The sequence below is a fragment of the Astyanax mexicanus genome, chromosome 22, assembly GCF_023375975.1.
Source record: "Astyanax mexicanus isolate ESR-SI-001 chromosome 22, AstMex3_surface, whole genome shotgun sequence".
Classification (NCBI taxonomy): Eukaryota; Metazoa; Chordata; class Actinopteri; order Characiformes; family Acestrorhamphidae; genus Astyanax; species Astyanax mexicanus.
Genome location: NC_064429.1, coordinates 21815845 through 21836866, shown reverse-complemented (window position 1 = coordinate 21836866; position 21022 = coordinate 21815845). Strand labels below are relative to the sequence as shown.

Genomic DNA, 21022 nt, shown 5'->3' with positions numbered 1-21022 from the left:
TGACCTGCTGCGACGGGGGAGCTTACACTGCACGTCTAAACGCAGCCCGTAGGCGGAGCTTTCTTTGCGTACAAACTCTCGCTTCAACACAACATGTGGCCTTGCAAAAGAAAGCGCTTAGCTTTGCTTATTTGTGCCCTGTTGTGCGCTGAAAGTCCACGGAAGAGACGTACATGGACTCGCAGGTGGCTGAGGCGACGTGGACTCTACGGGTTGTCCGTTTTACAGAAGGAGAGCGCATAGAAAAATGACTGCGCGTCAGGCTGCGAAAGAAACACCAGCAGCTTAAATAAAATAAAATAATTTAATTTTTTATTCTGTTTATTGTTTATGTAAAAACTGGTTTTGCAACACTGAATATTAAACAAGCAATCGATTATTCACACTGGATAGGGACCCTCATTTACAGTGCCGCTGAGCATTAACAGTTTAAAAGGGATTAAAAAAATATATAAAAAATAGAAATAAAAACAGACATTTATTATAGACGAATAAAATATATACGTAAAAAAGGAAAAATAGGACCTTTTAAAAAGATCATAAAAATTGACATAAGGTAAAAAATTTATATCTTATGAAGATATATATTTAATGATTTGATTAATAAAAGAAGAAAAATAATTAAAATGAATAAATATAAAATATAAACTCATTAAAAATAACCCAGGCTTTCTGCAGAATAATCAAAGTTTCAGTTAGTTTCAGTTTCAAATAATGAAAACAGCTCACCAAAACCTCAAACTATTCTTTATATTTGACAATATTTACTTACAGGTCCTTTGCTTGTACTTACAGGCCCTTACTTATTTTTATTCAACTGAACTGAGTTTTATATTATCTGTAGCCTCGCGCTGAATTCAGCTCCACCCTGCGAAAGAGAGCAAGAGAGAGGCGCAGCGCATTTTGTCCGATTTATCTTGATTAATTATCAGTACATTTATTAGCTTTAGTAAGTTACTCCACCAATAGCATTAATTTTACTACACTTCTCCGACCTTATTTATTAAAACGCTTATTTTAGAAGACAGAGGTTATTCTGCGCGCAATGCCACGCGCTGTGCTAAGCTGGGTTTGCGTGGCTAATATTCTGGAGCACTTGAGAGATTTTAATTAATAAATTAATATATTTATAATTTTAATAAATTTGCCCTGGCGAAAAGGAACGAATTATAAAATATAGCTTTATATTTCTGTGCATGTTTTAAGTTTTATATAATTGACGGGCAGCACCAGACGCTGACAATGTGCTTTATTTTTCAGATATAATAGCAAAGTGAAATAAAATAAATTTATGTTTGTCAAAGTTATTTTCTCTTTTAATTTATCTTTTCAAAAACTCCAGCTATTGACTGAGAATAAGCATCTGTTGAAATTCTTAAACAGCAGAATGCCTGTGTCTGCTATATTAAGCTATAAGTCTGTGTACCGAACATAAATATAAATCCTTATAACTGACAGAAATAAATATGACTAATAATAATTTATAGTTACTGTGCAGATTTTTGTGAAAACAGGTCGTGACGTTAAGAAATCGGCCCGCAAAACAGCTCACACTGTGAGACAAGCGACCAAAATTTCTGGCATGTCAGAAATCCCTGGTCGCGTCCGACTGCTCATTCGCAGCTCGTATAGGCAATTAATCGGACATCGCTTCCCCTCTCACACTGCATGACAAATGACGCACTCTACGATGGACTCTATGGGTTGTCCGTTTTACAGAAGGAGAGCGCATAGAAAAATGACTGCGCGTCAGGCTGCGAAAGAAACACCAGCAGCTTAAATAAAATAAAATAATTTTATTTTTTATTCTGTTTATTGTTTATGTAAAAACTGGTTTTGCAACACTGAATATTAAACAAGCAATCGATTATTCACACTGGATAGGGACCCTCATTAATTAATTAATCGGACATCGCTTCCCCTCTCACACTGCATGACAAACGACGCATGATCAAGCTAAAATTCGGCCCGATCATGAATTCAGTCGCATCCGACCAGATCGGGCTTAAAATCGGGCTAAAATCGCACAGTGTCCGCCTGGCTTTACACAGTTTCCATTAGAGGTCTCTAATTAGAGTAGCAGCATTCTGGACCAGAGTGGAAATAATAAAGACAATTCAGTGGAGCAACAAGATGGTTCTAAAGCTGTTAATTTTAAGATAACACTGCCACATAATGTTTAAAAATGGAGAAAAGTTAATATAATATATGATAGATATTACTATAGTATGCAAATTACGTATGCAAAGCAATAACACCAAATTAGTTTCTACTACATTTATTCAATAAAAATGTTTCATCAGAACTGCTGCTCAACTATAATTAAATAAAATGTAATAAAATTTCCACCCATTTCCAATTATGTTATCTCAACAATTCTTTGGTTTCCTTTTTTCCCCCCCAGTTTTGTTCGCTCTAATTCTCGAGCGGGAGTTTAATTACTTTTAATAGGAGCTCATTTTCTGATAACGTCTAATGTTGAAAAGAGCTCTTTTTTTGCCTTTTTTGACTGAATGCTCTCATTGCAAATCTGTTTTAGCACCATATATGCAGCAAAATCAATGCACTAACACACACACACACACACACACACACACACCTGCTGTGCTCCTCTCTCATTACTGAGGGTGCGGAGTTCATCCGAGTGGGTAGCACAGATCTCATGCAGGGCAGCAAGGTCTCGGGACAGATCTATCCTAAAGTGCTCTGTAGCATCGGGCAGGTCAGGGACGTTCTGCAGAGACAAACAAGAACACAATTACTTACCAACTTCCATTATAAAACAGTAATTTGTAGGAGATACTGAAGATACACAGTCAGACTGACAGTCACAGACTTGTTTTTGATTATTGTTTAAAATGCTGGACTTAGTTATGCGGTGCAAGCACATGCTTTAACATCAGTGCAACAGTGTAAAACAGTGTAAAATTTTGGAAGTGTCTATGCATGCATAAATGATGAAATACCGTATGTTTTGCACTATAAGGCGCACCGTATTATAAGGAGCACTATCAATGAATGTCTATTTTCTGGTCTATTTTCATGCATAAGGCTCATTTTAGGTGACACTATTAGGAACTTGCTGCTTGGGTGAGTAAAGCGCTTAAGTTTATTTACAGTAATCTTAGATTACTGAATTTCTCCAGCACTAAAGCTGGGGCATTAGCATTAGCGTCTAACTGTTAGCAGGTAATGCTAATGCTGCTCCAGCAGTGCTAGTCAGGGTTAGCAGCAGGCTACAGGCCGATAATACTCCCCTCTGAACAGCAAAAGAGCTAGCACGGTTAGCGGGTAATGTTAATGCTGCTCCAGCAATGCTAGCCAGGGTTAGGAGCAGGCTGCAGGCTGATAATACTCAGCTCTAAACAGGGAAATAACTGTTAGCGGCTAATGCTAATGCTACTCCAGCCCCGGGGCTGAAGAAACTAAACAAAAACTCCTTTATAGTGCTGCACCTCAGCAGAGTGGCTTTACTGCTCCTTACAACCTGACTGGTAAAATTCAAAGACATTTTTTTTTTTTTTTTTTAAGTTATAAGCCTTTTAAACCTGCTCTGGCTGTAAACTAGCTCAGCCGCAGTGGCAGTAATGCTAGCACCTTCCTAAAACCTGTTTGAAGTAAAGAAAATAGAAATTTGGTTGCACTGGTACATTTTCATTGCCTTTTTTTGTAAAATACTGCACTCTGCTTTTATTTTTTTTAATTAAAGGAATATATTGGACAAGTAACTTTTTACTTTCTATTTATTTTAAATAGTTTTTTTTTTAGCTTTTAGCCCCATTCACCCCCATTTACCAAAGACTCACAGGCTACCTCTAGTGTTTTTCCTTCAGTCATTTTCTGATATAAAAACAAAAGTGGGAGAGACTCCATAAACAGCTGTAGCCATGGTGCTGCTTTTGTTACTCCCAGTCGTTGACTGGGTCAGATATTAAGCATGCTAGATGTTTGCCGGGTGTCTGAAACTCAGAGAGCGACAAGTGCTTAGAGGCCGATTTGCCTCTAAGCAGAGATTTTTTTGTTAGCATATTTGAGTAACTACTAAAAACAGTTACTCAAATATGTACAAAATGTAATTTGTGTACTTACCCCCAACTCGTCGAGAAACATGATCATCCTTTGTTTGTTGTTCTTGATGAAGGGATTCACTCCTTCCATATAGGGCTCCTGAACCACAAATAAAAAAAAGGAAGAAAAAAAAAACTAGTTAATGATTTGTTTGATGATTTTACCAAATTGAAAACCTCTGCAATATAATCAGGAGGAAGATGGATGATCACAAGCCATCAAAGCAAGCTAAACTGCTTGAATTTTTGTACCAGGAGTGGCATAAAGTTATCCAAAAGCAGTGTGTAAGACTGGTGGAGGAGAACATGCCAAGATGCATGAAAACTGAAAACTGTGATTAAAAACCAGGGTTATTCCACCGAATATTGATTTCTGAACTCTTAAAACTTTATGAATATGAACTTGTTTTCTTTGCATTATTTGAGGTCTGAAAGCTCTGCACCTTTTTTTACTTCAGCCATTTCTCATTTGCTGCAAATAAATGCTCTAAATTACAATATTTCTATTTGGAATTTGGGAGAAATGTTGTCTGTATTTTATAGAATAAAACAACAATGTTCATGTTACTCAAACATATACCTATAAATAGCAAAATCAGAGAAACCGATTCAGAAACTAAAGTGGTCTTAATTTTTTCCGCAGCTGTATGTTAAAACAAACCTTGGCACCAAACTCCACCAGATTAGCCAGGTTCTGGACCGACTTGGCCACTAGGGTAAGTGTACGGCCTGCCGTGGGGGACGGAGGGTCTGTAAAAGAAAATGGAGAAAGCACAGTTACATTCACTTCCTCTTTATTCCAGCATTTGTCAGCTTTTATAGCTCAGATTACGCAGGCTGTACCCTCACCAGCTATGATGTTGAACATTCTGGGGTTGAGAATGGCAGGGCAGATCAACCGCAGGAAGACGAAACCACTGCGGACAGACCCAAATTAGAATCAACTTACTCTGAAGAAGACAGAACGCTATATACCTGAAAGTGAGACAGGAAAAATTAGGGAAGTAGTAGTGCTGGGATGACTTACCTTACAACTCTGGTCCGCATTGTAGTGTTGGTGGGCCATTTCTGCTGCACTGACTTCTGCAGGCACCCGTATATAAACCTCAAAGTTCTGAAACCAGACATTAAAGTAGAGGAAACATATCAACAGGAGTTTTACATGTTTTAATCAAGAAATTTGCATGATTTTTTTAATGAGTTTTCCATGCCTTCCATGACCCTACAATTTTTAAAACATCAGTGCAGACACGGACAATAAAACCAAAAATCAACTAAAATTATAATAAAAACTGATTATACTAGGTCTAAAATGAATGATAAAATGTTGACACACAATATTTAATAATAAAAAAATGTGTGTGAGATCCTGAGAGCTCTAATTACTGCATTGTAGGGGTGTCGCTATTTCGATATTTCATCGAAATCGGTAGAAATTATGTCATGGTCTCGAGCCTCGAAGTCAAAAAGAGGATCGACGATCCCTCCCTCTAAGCTACGCAAGCATGCACGCTAAGCAAACGGCGCAGTACGCTACGCAAGCATGCACGCTATGCAAATGGCGCAGCACGCTAAGCAAACGGCGCAGTACGCTACGCAAGCAAGCACGCTATGCAAATGGCGCAGCACGCTACGCAAACGGCGCAGCACACTGTAGCCGACACCGCGCACATTGTGACTGCTTAAAGAGCAGCCCTGTCTCCAGAGAATGTGGACATTCTCATCTTCTTAAAGGAAGAACTTGAAAATATATAAATAACAGTTGTTTTGTCTAGCCTCAAATAAGTTAATAGTTTTTGTCCCTTTAAGGAGCATCTTTCTCTCAGATAAAGTTAATAATATATCTTTGTTAAAGAAATAAACTTGTCATTCTCAGGGACCGAGTCTTATTTTTCATGTTTAACTGTTATAGTAGGATAGAGTTCAGTTTATTAAGGCTCTAATTGTTCTATTATTTTGTACATGACTGTTCCTGTAATTTTTTTATTATTTATTTTATGTTGCACATTGCTGCTACCCAAAAAATCCACTAGATGGCATACATACATACATACATACATATATATATCTTAATTAAATTATTTAAATTTGACCATTAGTGCCTAATGTGGTGTATTACAGATCACTTGCATCACTGTGCATCACTTATATCAAGCCCACCTTTTGAAATAAGATATTGTAAACTTGATGAATCAAACCAATGACTGACCATAGACTAATCTAAAACTGGCATAGGCCTTTCTGCTGTAAAAAAAAGAAAAAGAAAATTCGAGAATCGAATCGAATCGTGACCCTAAAATCGGAAATATATTGAATCGAGGATTTAGAGAATCGTGACACCCCTACTGCATTGTTATCTCAAAATAGATTTTCTTCATCGATAAACTGAAACACAAAGATTTGTAGACCAAACTTCTGACTTTTTCAAAACTTTTTGGGTATTTTTAATTTTTCAATATTTCTCCAGGCTTGAAATTGCTATTTCAAATGTATTGACTTTTCCAAGTTTTTGATGACCATATGAACCCTGTATCAAAAATCTAAATCAACAAAAATCAAGTGTAAAGGAGTTCAACACAAAATAAAATTTTGTGTTATTGAGCTTACGGTGGCAGGATTTCAGCAGCCATGAAGATTTTCTCCACCAGCTCGTGAAGGAGGCCGAGCAGATTGGTTAGATTCATATTTACGTCCTCGTTCTTCTCCAGTTTGGACGGGTTCAGCTTTAGAGGAGAGAGAAGGAGGAATTGAAACTGGAACATTGAGTCAAACTTTGATGAAGTAATAGATTCAGGCAGCGGCTATGAGACAATGGGAAACCCTTGGATAGGTATGCACTGGTCAATCCACGAGACCAATCCACTGAGCGTGTGGCAGCTACATTTCATAAGACAGGTTTAGAATAACCTATAGACATAATACACAAATCACAGCAAACAGCAACATCTTATTTATTACGACCTTATCTAACCAGTATGGTGCCCTAAGCCTGTAAGCAACTATATGCAAGTAATACAGCTCAGAAAAATGGCTAACCAACTCTTACCCTGCCAGCTGTTAGGTTTTACAATACACATAAAAGCACACGGCAAAACTTACCCTTACTAATGGCACATTGATGTTGATACGTGATATATTGTGTTGTTTCAATCGTATCACATCGATACATTGAGTCACATTAATATTTTTATTAAAACAGAGGCGCCCTAAACTCTCTAAAACTCACCCCAATTTGATTTACTAAAGTTACTGATTCATTACTCCATGTGGTGCCATTAATCAATTGAAAAAGTAGAATATACGCTGTCAAATTCTGTGAATCTGACACCAATAAATACATAACTCCTGGTATTTTTTTCCTCTTCAGTAAGACAGGTGCTGTGAACTGTCTTGTGATATATCAAGTACCGCATTTTCACAGTATAAAAGTATTGTAAAGACATCGTTATCATGAGATGCCCTTTGATTCCCACCCCTAATCTTGACCTTTCACTATCAGCAAATCCAGCAAAAAAATCCAGCTCAGAAAAACAGCCAAAATCCACTCTTTTCCACAAATTAAATCACACTTAAATTCAATAGCAGACATCAGGTGCGTCTGTACTAGTCTGTAAATCTGTACAGACAATTCGAAGCTATTTCAACTACAAGAAGCAACCAATTAACACAAAGAATAACAACAGAAAAGTGCAAACCTCGCAGGACTGCTTGCTCTCCATGATCTTGAGAATGGTGTCTTTAAGGGCATGGTGGACGAAAGGTGTGGCCGTGGCCTTCATGTACTGCTCCATTAAAGTGCTGGCCAGCGTGGTTGCACGAAACAAAGTGGTGGCTTCATCTAAACAAATGAAAATATATTACATACAGCCATACATACAAATATTATAGACAAAATATTTGGAACACCTGATTGTTACATTGTTAATTTGTTACTTAAATAAAGGTTATTAAAAATGATTAGCTTTTTGTTGGAGTCTGAACTGTCTGTAGTGCTTCCCTCTGCTGACAACTTTTATGGAAACCAGGATTTTATTTTCCAGCAGGACTTGGTACTTTTGGCATTGTGGGCAGTGAGACAATTGGTCTTATGTAATATTCAAATCATCTGAGACACTGATTTTTGGGTTTTCATTGGCTGTTTGCCATAATCATCAACAACAAAAGAAAAAAACGTTTAAAATAGATCACTCTGTGTGTAATAAATGTATATAATATATATGTTTTACACATTAAACTGAATTCCTAAAAAAAAAGTAACTTTCAATAATATTCTATTTGTGAAATGCAATAGTAGTGCTGGGCGATATGACGATAAATATCGTGGGGACGATAGAAAAGTGCTAATTACCTTCTACCCCCTATCATTTCTACAGTAATTTAATCAATTATTCATGCAAATATATAAAGTAGGCTACGATGCACTAAAAAGTAGTAATTCTCATTTGTGAAAGTTTGGTTTAATGTCACTTTGAAATAAAGTTGGAAAAAAGTAAGCAATGATATTATTTTGTCATATTTTTCGAAGAATAACTGAAAACATACTTAAATGTGGTATATCATGACATATATCGTTATCGTGATATAAAAAAATTCCATATCTTGATATATGATTTTTACCATATCGCACTATGCACTAGTATATATTATGTTATATTATATTAAGGGGATTTTTTGCATCATTTATCACCAAACAGGGCTGTTCTGTACCTTCCATGTTAATCTCTCGGTCGTTGAGAGTCCTGAGCAGGGGAGCCTCGGCTTTCTCATGTCTGAAGATCCTGAGCAGGATGCTGGCCAGCAGGGTGCGGTCCTGTCCACACACATGGGCCAGCGCATAGATCACGTGGAAGTCTTTTTGTAGGATGAGCTGCAGAGAATGCGGAAAGCAACGGGATTTATATATATATATATATATATATATATATATATATATATATATATATATATATATTTAGTCATGTATGTAGTCAAAGATAAAACCACAGGCTAGACTAATCTATTTATATATTTGATGGCCCAATATTTTCATAAGTGCATAAAACATAAGAGCTAGTATTTTCACTAGTATTTTTGTATGATAACGCAGACCTGTGCATGCAGTGGAACCGACATGCTCTCAGAATCTCACCTCTTTGAATTCACTGTACTCCTCCTCTGGCATGATTTTCTCCATGGAATAGCGCGCCCGCACCCGCAGGGATCCCGGTTCAATTCCCTTCAGGGGCACATGAGAGCTCAGAGGGAACCACTCATCAATCATCTGGCCCTTCTGCAGCCGGTTCAGCTGACAGCGCATGAACACTAGATATACAAACACACAAACAGTTTTAAATATAGAACTGAACGCTTATACCTTTAAACATTAATTTTTCACTCATCCAGGACAGCAGGGGGTGCTCAAACACAAGGAAATGGAAGTGTGTCTATATAAAGTGTGCTACATAAAAACTGCACTTACTATTATCATCATTATTATTGCCCTATTAGTCAATGAAGTGATGCTTTCTACAGATTGAAGTAAATATATGCATGATCTGCAAATAACGCTAGTTTTTGTAGCATACTTACAAATGTCACTTTCTTTGCTTTTCTTCGTTTTGTTGCTTAAGCTGATTTCAAACCTGTTGGTTTCACTGGATAGGTCACTGAAAGAGAGCAAATAAGGTGTATGTAAATGACAAGTTGCCATATCATATCTTTTATGCAATAATATTAGGGCCATATGGGCCATTATGGTACTTATTTTTGCTGTTTGTAACAAAACAAAAAAAAATCATAATGTTCTAATTTCCCTTTAAATCAATTTATTGTACTGGTACTTTAATCCTGGATATATGGAGTGCATCATTAGTATCATGACATATTTGATAATTGATTTCTGTTATAATCTGGTGAAAATCTCACATGTACTATTTTATGGCCAAATAAAAATATTAACAATTTAATATTAATTTTGTTGAGGTAGTGCATTCTTGACATATATATTTATTTAATTCAATGTTTTGTCATACTGTCAAGAATATCATTATTACAAAAACACTCCTGATATTATTTTAGAAACATACTGCCCACCCCTGATGCAAGTATAATATTCCTTTTAGAAAGATATTTCTAATTAATATACTGTTATTATCCTTCTTACAACAAAATCAAATCACAGTTGGACAGGAGGTCACCAACTAAAATTTAATATCTGAATTACCAAAACTAATGTCCAATGTCTAACTTAATTGAACGTGGAGATGTTCCAATGTACGATCCAGTGTTTAAAAGGTTCTAAAGAAATAATGAATGGTTCACTTTGTGTTAGAAAATGTAGATTCCTTGAAGTATCACAATATTTTTTTTACATTAAACCACAGCCTAAATGAAACATATAATTTCTGTAGTTTAGCCATGATAGTCCTGTGTTCTATATGTCTTCTAAAACTACAGGGGTTGGACAATGAAACTGAAACACCTGGTTTTAGACCACAATGATTTATTGTTCCGACAGACAGTTCTGGTGGAAACAGGAGAGTTGAGGTGCACATTGAATTCTGCTGTGATTTGGGCAGCCGTGGTTTTATGTTTTTTGGATACAATCCGGGTTAGCACCCGAACATCCCTTTCAGACAGATTCCTCCTGCGTCCACAGTTAATCCTGTTGGATGTGGTTCTTCCTTCTTGATGGTATGCTGACATTACCCTGGATACCGTGGCTCTTGATACATCACAAAGACTTGCTGTCTTGGTCACAGATGCGCCAGCAAGATATGCACCAACAATTTGTCCTCGTTTGAACTCTGGTATGTCACCCATAATGTTGTGTGCATTGCAATATTTTGAGCACAACTGTGTGTGCTTTTACTCTGCTAATTGAAACTTCACACGCTGCTTTTACTGGTGCAATGTGCAATTAATGAAGATTGGCCACCAGGCTGCTCCAATTTAGCCATGAAACCTCCCACACTAAAATGACAGGCGTTTCAGTTTCATTGTCCAACCCCTGTATATTTTCATAGGACTGGAGCAAGTGTGCAAACCCCCATAACCACCCTCTACTCACTCGAAGATGAACTCTTCTGTGAATACAGGGTTCTGGCCCTCTCTGGGGTGAGTCTTGGCTACCTGCACACTGTTCAGGTAGATGTTGCAATAGGGGTTGGTGAAATGCTTCATGGGAAGTTTGTGGGCCTCTTCCACATAAAGCACCAACCTGCTTACCTGAGGAGACAAAATACATGATTGCAATAAGTGAGCTATAACTCAATGTGAATCAAAATGAACATAAACACCGACATACATACATACATACACATACAAAAAAAAGCAGTGGCTCTTACCTGGCGTAGCCGTTTGTTAGAGGTGGTCTGTACAGGCTTCCTCAGGTTACTGCAGAAGGTTTGCAGGCATTTCATCCAGTCCTAGGAATATTAAAAAGCATGGTTAGTCTGAACCCTGGTGTCAGAATTGTAAGAGAGTAATGATTGAAAAAGTACAGAGAGTTCCTGCATACCTGGGCCTGCTCAGGTATATCTCCTGCAAAGTAGAAAATGTACTGCTCCTCACTAAAGTGCTGAACCACAATCTGGAAACAGTTTGGCCTGTAGGACACAACACAATTTATAGTCATATAGAGTCTCCTTTTTATTGTACATTTTCCACTAATAAACGCATCGTTTTGCTCTAATATCGTAATTGCTTGCATATATTACGTAATTTGTGCATATTTTAATTTCAAAAGCTTTATTTGATACCCACACCTCCTTCTTGGGGTGTTACATTTTTGTCAACAAGTTTGTATGACAAATCATGAGAAATACTGTATTTTTCGCACTATAAAGGTGCACTTAAAATCTATTAATTTTTACCAAAATCATCAGTGCGCTTTTTTAATCTAGTGCGTATTTTGTATAATAAGTTTTACCAGTCAAGTTGTAAGGAGAAGTAAAGCCACTCTGCTGAAGTACAGCATTATACAGGAGTTTCAGTTTAGTTCTCCAGCACCGGGGCTGGAGTAGCATTAGCATTAGCCGCTAACTGCTATTTCCCCCAGCTAGCACGGCTAAGCGATGCTTGCCATTTCCCTGTTCAGAGGGGAGTATTATCGGCCTGTAGTCTGCTCCTAACCCTGGCTAGCACTGCTGGAGTGGTTAGATGCTAACTATTAGCTGCTAATGCTCCAGCCTTAGTGCTGGAGAAATCTGTGAATCTAAGCTTAGATTCAAACGAGAAACATCTGTGTAGATTAACATCCAGCACTCATTTGACTTTTTTTTTTGGTATTTTTTTTATTACAGACCTGCTGAATTGAAGGTTCCTTACAGTGTCTCTTAAAATGCACCTTATAATCCAGTGCGCCTCATGTATGAATATAGACCAGAAGATAGATGTATATTGATAGTGCGCCTTATAATCCGGTGCGCCATATAGTGCAAAAAATATGGTATTGTAATAATGGGAAATTATTTTGCTAACAGTTGGTTAAGCCATAAGTGGAATTTTTACAGAGAGAGGAGGTTTAGACTACCTGCCAAACAGACTCTCATGCACTTCATACACAGAGCACACGCTCAAGTCGATCAGCCCTTTGGGTTTGGTTGCTCGCTTCTCGCTCTCGAAGTAGATGAGCTGAGCGTCGTTGCCCTCCAGGATGAAGTACAGGTTCTTCCAGCGCTTTCCTTTGCCTAAAAAAAAAAAATACAAAAAGATGGGTGCACTCACTGTACCTTTTCTTTCTTTCTACAATCACTAACACTGTGCACGAAAGAATGTACTGTCCTCGCAAACAGTATCTTCACATTTTCTTTCTTTCTTTTGGATTTTGTTCACATGGTTTAGTCCAGGGGTTCCTAATGTTTGGGTCTTAACGAGCGTGAGGTTAATTAGGGCTGTTTTGGCAGCAGAACATGTACAGAATCAGATTTGAACATTATCCAGAGTTGTCCTTTCATTAAATTAGATTCTACTTGACTCTTCAACCTCAACTTGATTCAGGTTTGCAGAACAAAAAAGTTTGAAATCCCTAGTTAAGACAATTAAGCAAATAAAGCAAAGTAGCTCTAAATCACTAACTAACACTACCAACCAGATTTCAGGTGAATGCTATGGTGTTTAGTAGTAGCTAGAGCTAGGTGGTTACAAGTTACAAGGTTGGTATGGTAAATGGCAACTATGATGATGTGAGGTAGATGCTATGGTATCCCAAGTCACTGTTGTATGGCTGATAAGTGGTTGCTAGGTGGAAACTATACAGGTGGTTGCTATGGGTTTCCACATGGTTACCCATTTAGACACTTCATGGGCACTTGCTATGGTATCCCATCTGGTTGCATGTGTGTTGCTTAGTGGCTGCTTTGATGTCTCAGGTGGTTGCTACTGTGTTGCTAAGACTTCCCAGGTAGTTGCTAGGGTACCTTACTTGGATGCTACGGTATGGTTGCTATGCTGTTGCTAGGTGGATGCTAGATGGGTGCTACAAAGTGGCAAGTTGATTATCATAGTACCTTATTATTGTGGTAATTGGCATCATGATTTTTAGGGGTCGCTAGGACATTGCAAAGTGGTGGCTACGGTAGACAATTGCAATGGTTTGCGCCAGGATGTTGCTTCAGTTTCAGAGGGTTTCTCAGTTGTTGTTTAAGTGGTTGCTGTGGTCAAACATTTATCAAGAAAGGTGCTAGAAGGGTGAGCAGGAAATGAGGTTAGAGGTAGCTTGAAGTTTGTTAGAGGTGTTAGGAGAGTACATGCTCTTTGAAGAGATCGGGCCTTTAGGAGGTTCTTGTTTATTTATTTTTCCTTTCTAATTTTATCGCATTTTCTCCCCAATTTACAAGGCCAATTTCCCAACCTACTCATTAGGACTCTCCCATCATTAATAATGCCCCAAAATCAGGAGGGTGAAGACTAGCACATGCCTTCTCCGATACATGTGAAGTCTCTTTTCAAACTGCTGCTGAAGCAGCATTGGCGAGTTGCATCACAGCGCACTCGGAGGAAAGCACAGTGACTGGGTTTAAATACATCAGCTCACAGACGCCTCGTGCTGATTGATATCACCCTTTGGAAAGATGTGGGGGGAGAGCGCTATCTACCCACCCAGAGAGAGCAAGGCCAATTGTATTCTGTCAGGGCTCCGGCAGCTGATGGCAAGACTTTAGGAGGTTCTTGAAGGTAAAGAGGGATGCTCTTGCTCTGATAGCGGTAGGTAGTTGGTCCACCATTGGGAAACTACGTTTGTGAACAGTCTGGATTGCTTAGTGTGAAAGTTTAGTAAAGCTAGGTAACGTTTACTGGAGGAGCACAGCAGTCGGGGGGGGGGGGGGGGTGACATAACCCTTTACGAGCAGGTGCATGTAGGAAGCTTCCTTAGTATCAATCTGATAACTCCAATCTTTGCAATGTGCAACCATAATAATATGGAAATATTTCTATTGGGTCAATGGCCATGAAATGTTTAAAAGGTATAAAAGGACTGTAAATGTGCTTAGATGATGCTTTTCCACAACAGTGATGTATGTATGCCCTTTCTCCGTCATTCTCTCAAGTTTCCATACACTAAGTGTATGAGAGTGCCATTATATAGAAAGCATCATTATACAGAATGGGCCAACTACTGCCTCTTTAGCTATTCCTCCCCTGTGTAGTGGGATGATCAAAGGCAGCCACGAGGCCACAAATGAGTGCATTCCATCAAGTAACATTAGCAAACGGCTCATGTTTGATACAAAGTGGCTCATCTCCTATTTTCTTTTCTTTTTATATCAGTTTAGTCCAACTGAGCATGAACATAAAACGAATACAAATAGATTTTAGTGTTTCAAACCAATCCAACCCGTGTATAAAGTGCTGCTGTACCTTTGTTGAAGAGGAGGTATCCTTTCTTGACAATGTTTTTGTAGAAAGCATCTTTCGTTTTCCGCCGGATAGTGTTGTAAATCTCTCGGCCATCCACCGTGTCAGAGAGTACTTGTTCTTGTTGCTATAAACAAACAAGATTAATGAAAACAATATATTAATTACAGGGTCAAAACAGCAGCCTTAATCTACAAGGTATAAATAAATGAATAAACAAAAACATGAGATTTGACGTACCTGGACTGAAACGGGATCTTTCAGGTTATAGCCTTCTACGATCTGCTCTTTCCTGTAATGCTCGATGATATCATCAACACTGCCAAGAAAAGCATTGTGGAAACACCATTACAGACCACCACAGACTGACTGAGCTTTCCATTACTGATTACAAAAAGTGCCCTTCTCCCAATGTAGCCATTCTTCACATGAACGGATCAGAAAATGCTGAATGTGTTGTGTTACTGATGGCTTTGACAGACTTAATTTATTATCTACAGGGATTCAAATGAATTGAACCATTAAAACATTTTATCAGGACATGGTATGATCTGCAATACTAGTGTAGATCTAAAAAATTTCATTAATTTAGTTCAAAATGTGAAACTCATATTATATAGATGTTATACAGGCCTGATCTATTTTAAGCGTTTATTTCTTTTATTGTTGATTATTATGGTTTACAGGCAAAGAAACCCAAAAGTCAGTGTCTCAGAAAATTAGAATATTATATAAGACCAGCTGATACTTGTAGCAGTGTTGGCAGTCTGCCAAGTCCTGCTGGAAAATAAAATCCACAATGATCCATAAAAGTTGTCAGCAGAGGGAAGCATGAAGTGCTGTAAGATCTTCTGGGAAAACACTGCACTGGCTTTGGCCTTGATATCAATGACTTTCGGAAAAATTTGCATGTCATCTGCTGGTGTTGATCCACATGTTTTATCAAGTCTAAAGTCAGTGCAGTGTTTTCGTGAAAAATCTTACAGCACTTCATGCTTTCCTCTGCTGACAACGTTTATAGAGATGTAGATTTCATTTTCCAGCAGGACTTGGCACACTGCCCACACTGCCAAAAGTACGAATTGGTCTTATTTAATACTCACATTTTCTGAGACACTGATTTTTGGGTTTTCAAGCCATTTTCAAGCCATAATCATCAACAATAAAAGAAATAAACACTTTTTTTCATCTTTTTTTTAAAGACACTTTTGTGAATGAACAAACTACTCCCCTTAATGGCAAACTGATCTACAGGGAGGTGACCGTGTGCCTGAGTCGCTTGAGAAGCCCTCAGGCCTAACCTTGGCACTTCAAAGCCACAGCCTCGGGACATACCTGTTGTAGTACCTCCCTCCCATCATGTACTGGTTGGTTGGGGTGGGGCAGATTTTGAACCTTTGGATGTTCTCATTTGTGCGGAAGAAGAGCGAGTAGTCCCCCGGCGTGTTGTCTGACGGCCGCACGAGGAAGCTGCACACCTGGCCCACTGGAAGGACAGAAGTAAAGAGACGCAGTGATTCGCATGCAGCACTCAAACACACGGCCATAAAAGAGTTATGTGGAGGAGAAGAGTACTGTAATAAAGCTGTGATAAATGCCGGTGTCGTGCTGTAATGTAATGAGGTTGCAGTATGTGCTCGAGTTGGGATGTCATTCTGAAGTTCAACAACAACGGATGTTCACTGTGTGCTTTACAGCGTATAATCTTTTTATGGTTATGATGCAGTTTCTGAACTTGCGCACAGTAGATGGCTGTAAAATTTGTTATACTTATAGCTTTATTACTCTTTCATTCAGAGCATTAGAAACATCTTACTAGGCTGTGGTTAGATGGGCTTATTCATGCTGCTGATTAAATTACTTCTGGATTGATGTGTCTGTTGACTGTTTTTGTGCAATGTTTGCATTAAGCAGTTTAATACAAAATAATACAAAAATATAAGTAAAAAATAGGACATCTTGTGAAACTTTTGCTTTTTTATTTAAATATCTGGATATTGCATTTGCAATTGATGGATAAGGTAATAATATGGCTAAACTAAACAAAGTCTACTAGTCTTTGACATCACTTGGTCAAAATTTGTCCTATTTCTCCATGCAGAATTCTTTCAGCTGAGTAATGTGAAAAAATGGGTTTCTTGTATGCAAAGCCTGTTTCAAATCACCCCACAGCATCTCAATGAGCCATTCCTTTGTGGATTTACTGAAATGTTTAGGTCATTGTCATGTTGCGTGGTCCACATCAGCTTCAGACTCATTTTTTTCCTAATTTATAATGGATTCTATAATGGGCAGTCTTGCAAAGCCCTGTTGTAGAAGAACAGTAGCCCTAATCCATGACACATCCACAACCAAGCTTAACAGCTGGCATGAAGTTCTCTTCTTTTTGCTTTTATCTGTCCAAAACACATTGTTCCAGGTGTTCTGTTTTTTTTTTTTTTTTAAACTCACACCTGACATTAACGTATGTATGATTTTGTTAAAAACCACAAGAAGAAATTGAAAATGACTGTTAAACTGATACGGTTATGCATGTATTGTATTCTGCATATATTCTATGCACTTACCTGTCATCAGCAGATTGTACGCCTCTTGCTTGCTGATTTTTCCATGGTACCAGCTGCCAAAAACGACAATATAAATATAAATATAAAGAAAAGACAATATAAAAAAAAAAAAAAAAAAATCAAGGTTGAAGGGCAGCATAACAGCATGTGAGTCAGATCTGAATCAAATTTCTTTACTCAGTTCACGACACATCAAATCACAGGCACTCGTCAACCTGTCCTAACCAGTGATGTTCTCTGCCACGATTTATGACTCGTGGCTACATATCTCAAAACACAAAAATACACACACGCACATTCCCGTGTAGCAGAGCTTCTGACAAATACTGCTTCTGACAATGCCACTTTCATCAGATATGAACTGGACAAACAAAAATTAATTAGACACCAGCAGCTCCATCAGGAATAAGGAGGAACGTTTTGAGGATTATAGGGCAGCTGAAAAAACCACACTATATGAACATATCGTGAAGTGTTGCAACTTTTAATTTTTGTCTGACCAACTTTTTTTCAACATTTTGTTTCTTAATATACAGGGGTTGGACAATGAAACTGAAACACAATAATTTATTGTCCAGATAGAGACTTTAACTGAGAAACCCTAGCACTGGGAGGCGAAAGTGATCACAATACAATTGAACAGCTCTACTTAGTAGAGAAAGAAGGAATGGCTAAATTATAAAGTGGTAAATGCTTTGCTTTCCAAAATTTCTTTAGGATGCAAGAATGGATGTATTCTGTATAAATAGAAGTTGATCAAAGAAAAGGTACAATATGCTGGGTACATACTGTTTGAATGAAACTACCGTCTACTTTCCCAAAGTTTTTTCTAATTTGGAGTGGTATAACCATAGACTGTTCATAGCTGGACAGAGCATCGTCTCTCAAAAGTGAAGCCACCACAGGTCGGGCGCCCCCTGCTGTTTGGTTGCAGAAAGCTGTGTAACCCCACCCATCCCCACAGGTTTCAATGGCAAAACAGACAACTTTCAATCATGTTTTTTTTTCCATTATACTGTAATACTACCTCCATTATTTTAATGCAACAGCTAGTGCAGCCTCTGCTTATATTGTCAATTTTTTATATCCCCAAAGAATTCATTTTTTTTTTAAAAACATTATTCAGCTCTATTCAAAAAGCTGTGGTTATTGTAAAAGGGCTGGGCTACACCTAGCCGGGGTGGGACCAATGTATGACTGTATGGGTTGGACCACAGACTGTGTGAGATCTGTGGAGACAGCAGTCAGGGGCGGGGTTATTTAAATGAGTAGATTGTCTCTCCACAGTCTTTCTTCCTCCTCTGGTCTCTACTGCGCAGACTCGGGTTTCAGGATCGCCAGATTTTGGCTTCATTTTCTTTGAATAAATGGGAACGGCGACACGGCGTCCATATTTTTTACAGTCTTTGGGTATAACGAATTAAACTGCTTTAATTCCCTAAATCTCCCTACAGGTTATCCAGAATTATTAACCATCCCCTAAAACTTAAAGCAAAAAATAAAAATAAGTAGTTCTCTAATCAATTTTTCAACAAGCAAATAAACTACAATTACTGCTGTTTCGATCTGTGCTGAAAACGTTATGCTGTTTGAAGGTCGTGCATTAAAACGTCCTTCCCCTGAAGAACGTAATACAGGCTTCCAGTAAAAGGCTGAGCTAAGAGAGGAGTCATTGTCCCTGAGAGAGCTGTAATACCTCTCAATTAAAGCAGAGTGGCTCCTTCTCTTTAAGTAGGCTGAGGGTGTTAATCATTTCCTCTTAAATAAACTGTTAGAGATGTGGTTTGCAGAAGACAATGCTGTTCATGGCAGAGGAATTTTAATAAACATAAAACATTGATCACATTAATTCTGCAGCCTTCCCACAATAAGAGACAATATGAGACAGTGTAAAGCATTGCGGCGGCTTACATTTTGCCCTCGTGGGGATCCTCTTCTCGTCCCTGCAAACAGAGCAGTCATTAATCACAGTGAGCACCACTTCTTCAACGCTGCTTCAGTCTATGACCTAGTCTTTGTAAAGAGCACTTACAGTCACAGTCAGTAGGTGGATAATACGGGAAAACTCATTGGACGGTACTAGAGATGGCACAACACCACTTGTTCTTGTCCAAATAATGAAACTCGTGACCCAAATTTGTGTGCAAATATCTTTTTTATGGACAGGACAACTACTATACATAAGCCCAGTCCAATAACTGTCCACATTAGAATAGCTTTATTGGCTATAATATATATACATAAAACACAAAAATGTGCTTGGTCCCGATGATTGCTACTTGTGATCTACTGCCACTTCGAATCCTGTTCATGTAGCTTACCATCAGCTGCCGGAGCCCTGAGAGAGTACAATTGGTATTGCTCTCTCTGGAAGGGTAGATGGCGCTTTTTCCCCACATCACTCCAAAGAGTAATGTCAATCAGCACAAGGCGTCTGTGAGCTGATGTATCGGAACCGAGTCGCTGCGTTTTCCTCCGAGTGCGCTGTGATGCTACTGTGATGCAATGCTGCATCAGCAACAGTTTGAAAAGAGGCGTTGGCTGACTTCACATGTATCAGAGGACGCATGTGCTAGTCTTCACCCTCCTGGTGTTGGGGCATCACTAGGGACATGGGAAGTCCTAATGATTGGGTTGGGTAATTGGCCGTGTAATTTGGGGGAAAAAATGGGGAAAGTTGTTGTTGTCCAGTATTTTCTCATCTTAGTAATGACTTTATTACTGTTTATCACTCCACCTTTCAGACCTATAACTCTTCTCTTCAATGCTGAAACTTAGTGTTAAGCTGAGCGCTAAAGGCTAAAGCTGTTGCCATGTGGGTCAGCCAGACCTGAGTTCACCTGTATCAGTTTTCTCCAGTTTCCAAGAGTCTTTTTAATGTGTAGAAAACAGTTCTCACCACTCTCTGGCTTTATCTGTAATTTCTCTAAAGACGTTTAATAGTTACAGAGTTCTCTGTGTTTTATCTTTATCTTTTTTTAGCTATGATGAAAGTGTGTGTATGACCAATGTGCTGTGTACAAGTTGTGTTAATACTGCAGTAGAGATCTGTTGCAGCACTTATTTACTACAGACAAAGGGTTTAGAAATTGATTTTTTTTAAAGCTCAGCTCATTTCTATTGCTACTTTAAGTGGTTTTGAGTATTTTTTATTATTTTTATCCCATTTTCTTCCCAATTTACAAGGCCAATTCCCCATCCTGCTTATTAGGACTCCCCCTATCACTAGTGATGCCCCCAACACCAGGAGGGTGAAGACTAGCATACGCCTCCTCCGATACATGTGAAGTCAGTCACAGTCTCATTTCCAACTGCTGCTGATGCAGCATCCCAGCGCACTCAGAGGAAAGCGCAGCGACTCGGTTCTGATACATCATCTTAAAGACGCCTTGTGCTGATCAACAACACTCTTTGGAGTAATGCAGGGAAAGAGCACCATCTACCCACCCCGAGAAAGAAAAGCCAATTGTGCTCTCACAGGGCTCCGGCAGCTGATGGCAAGCTACATGAATGGAATTCGAACCAGCAAGCTCCAGATCATAGTGTGAGTGC

General features: G+C 38.5%; 1 protein-coding gene across 3 annotated transcripts in view; it reads right to left on the bottom strand.

Moving 5' to 3' along the window:
• The window catches only part of rasa1a (RAS p21 protein activator (GTPase activating protein) 1a), a 71167-nt gene that overhangs the window by 9424 nt on the left and 40721 nt on the right, over nt 1-21022 (bottom strand). For all 3 annotated transcript variants that reach the window (XR_007428799.1, XM_022667527.2, XM_022667528.2), the window contains exons 6-24: nt 19382-19413; nt 17471-17523; nt 16239-16389; nt 15144-15222; nt 14907-15030; nt 12580-12736; nt 11566-11653; nt 11393-11473; nt 11116-11273; nt 9636-9712; nt 9196-9368; nt 8775-8934; nt 7763-7905; nt 6675-6790; nt 5095-5181; nt 4917-4984; nt 4729-4817; nt 4090-4167; nt 2600-2734 (exon numbers count right to left, since the gene is read on the bottom strand). Coding sequence is in view for 2 of the 3 variants with exons in the window: in XM_022667527.2 (XP_022523248.1) it covers nt 2600-2734; nt 4090-4167; nt 4729-4817; nt 4917-4984; nt 5095-5181; nt 6675-6790; nt 7763-7905; nt 8775-8934; nt 9196-9368; nt 9636-9712; nt 11116-11273; nt 11393-11473; nt 11566-11653; nt 12580-12736; nt 14907-15030; nt 15144-15222; nt 16239-16389; nt 17471-17523; nt 19382-19413 (2049 nt within the window). In the remaining variant the exon portion in view is untranslated. The remainder of the gene's footprint in view (nt 1-2599; nt 2735-4089; nt 4168-4728; nt 4818-4916; nt 4985-5094; nt 5182-6674; nt 6791-7762; nt 7906-8774; nt 8935-9195; nt 9369-9635; nt 9713-11115; nt 11274-11392; nt 11474-11565; nt 11654-12579; nt 12737-14906; nt 15031-15143; nt 15223-16238; nt 16390-17470; nt 17524-19381; nt 19414-21022) is intronic.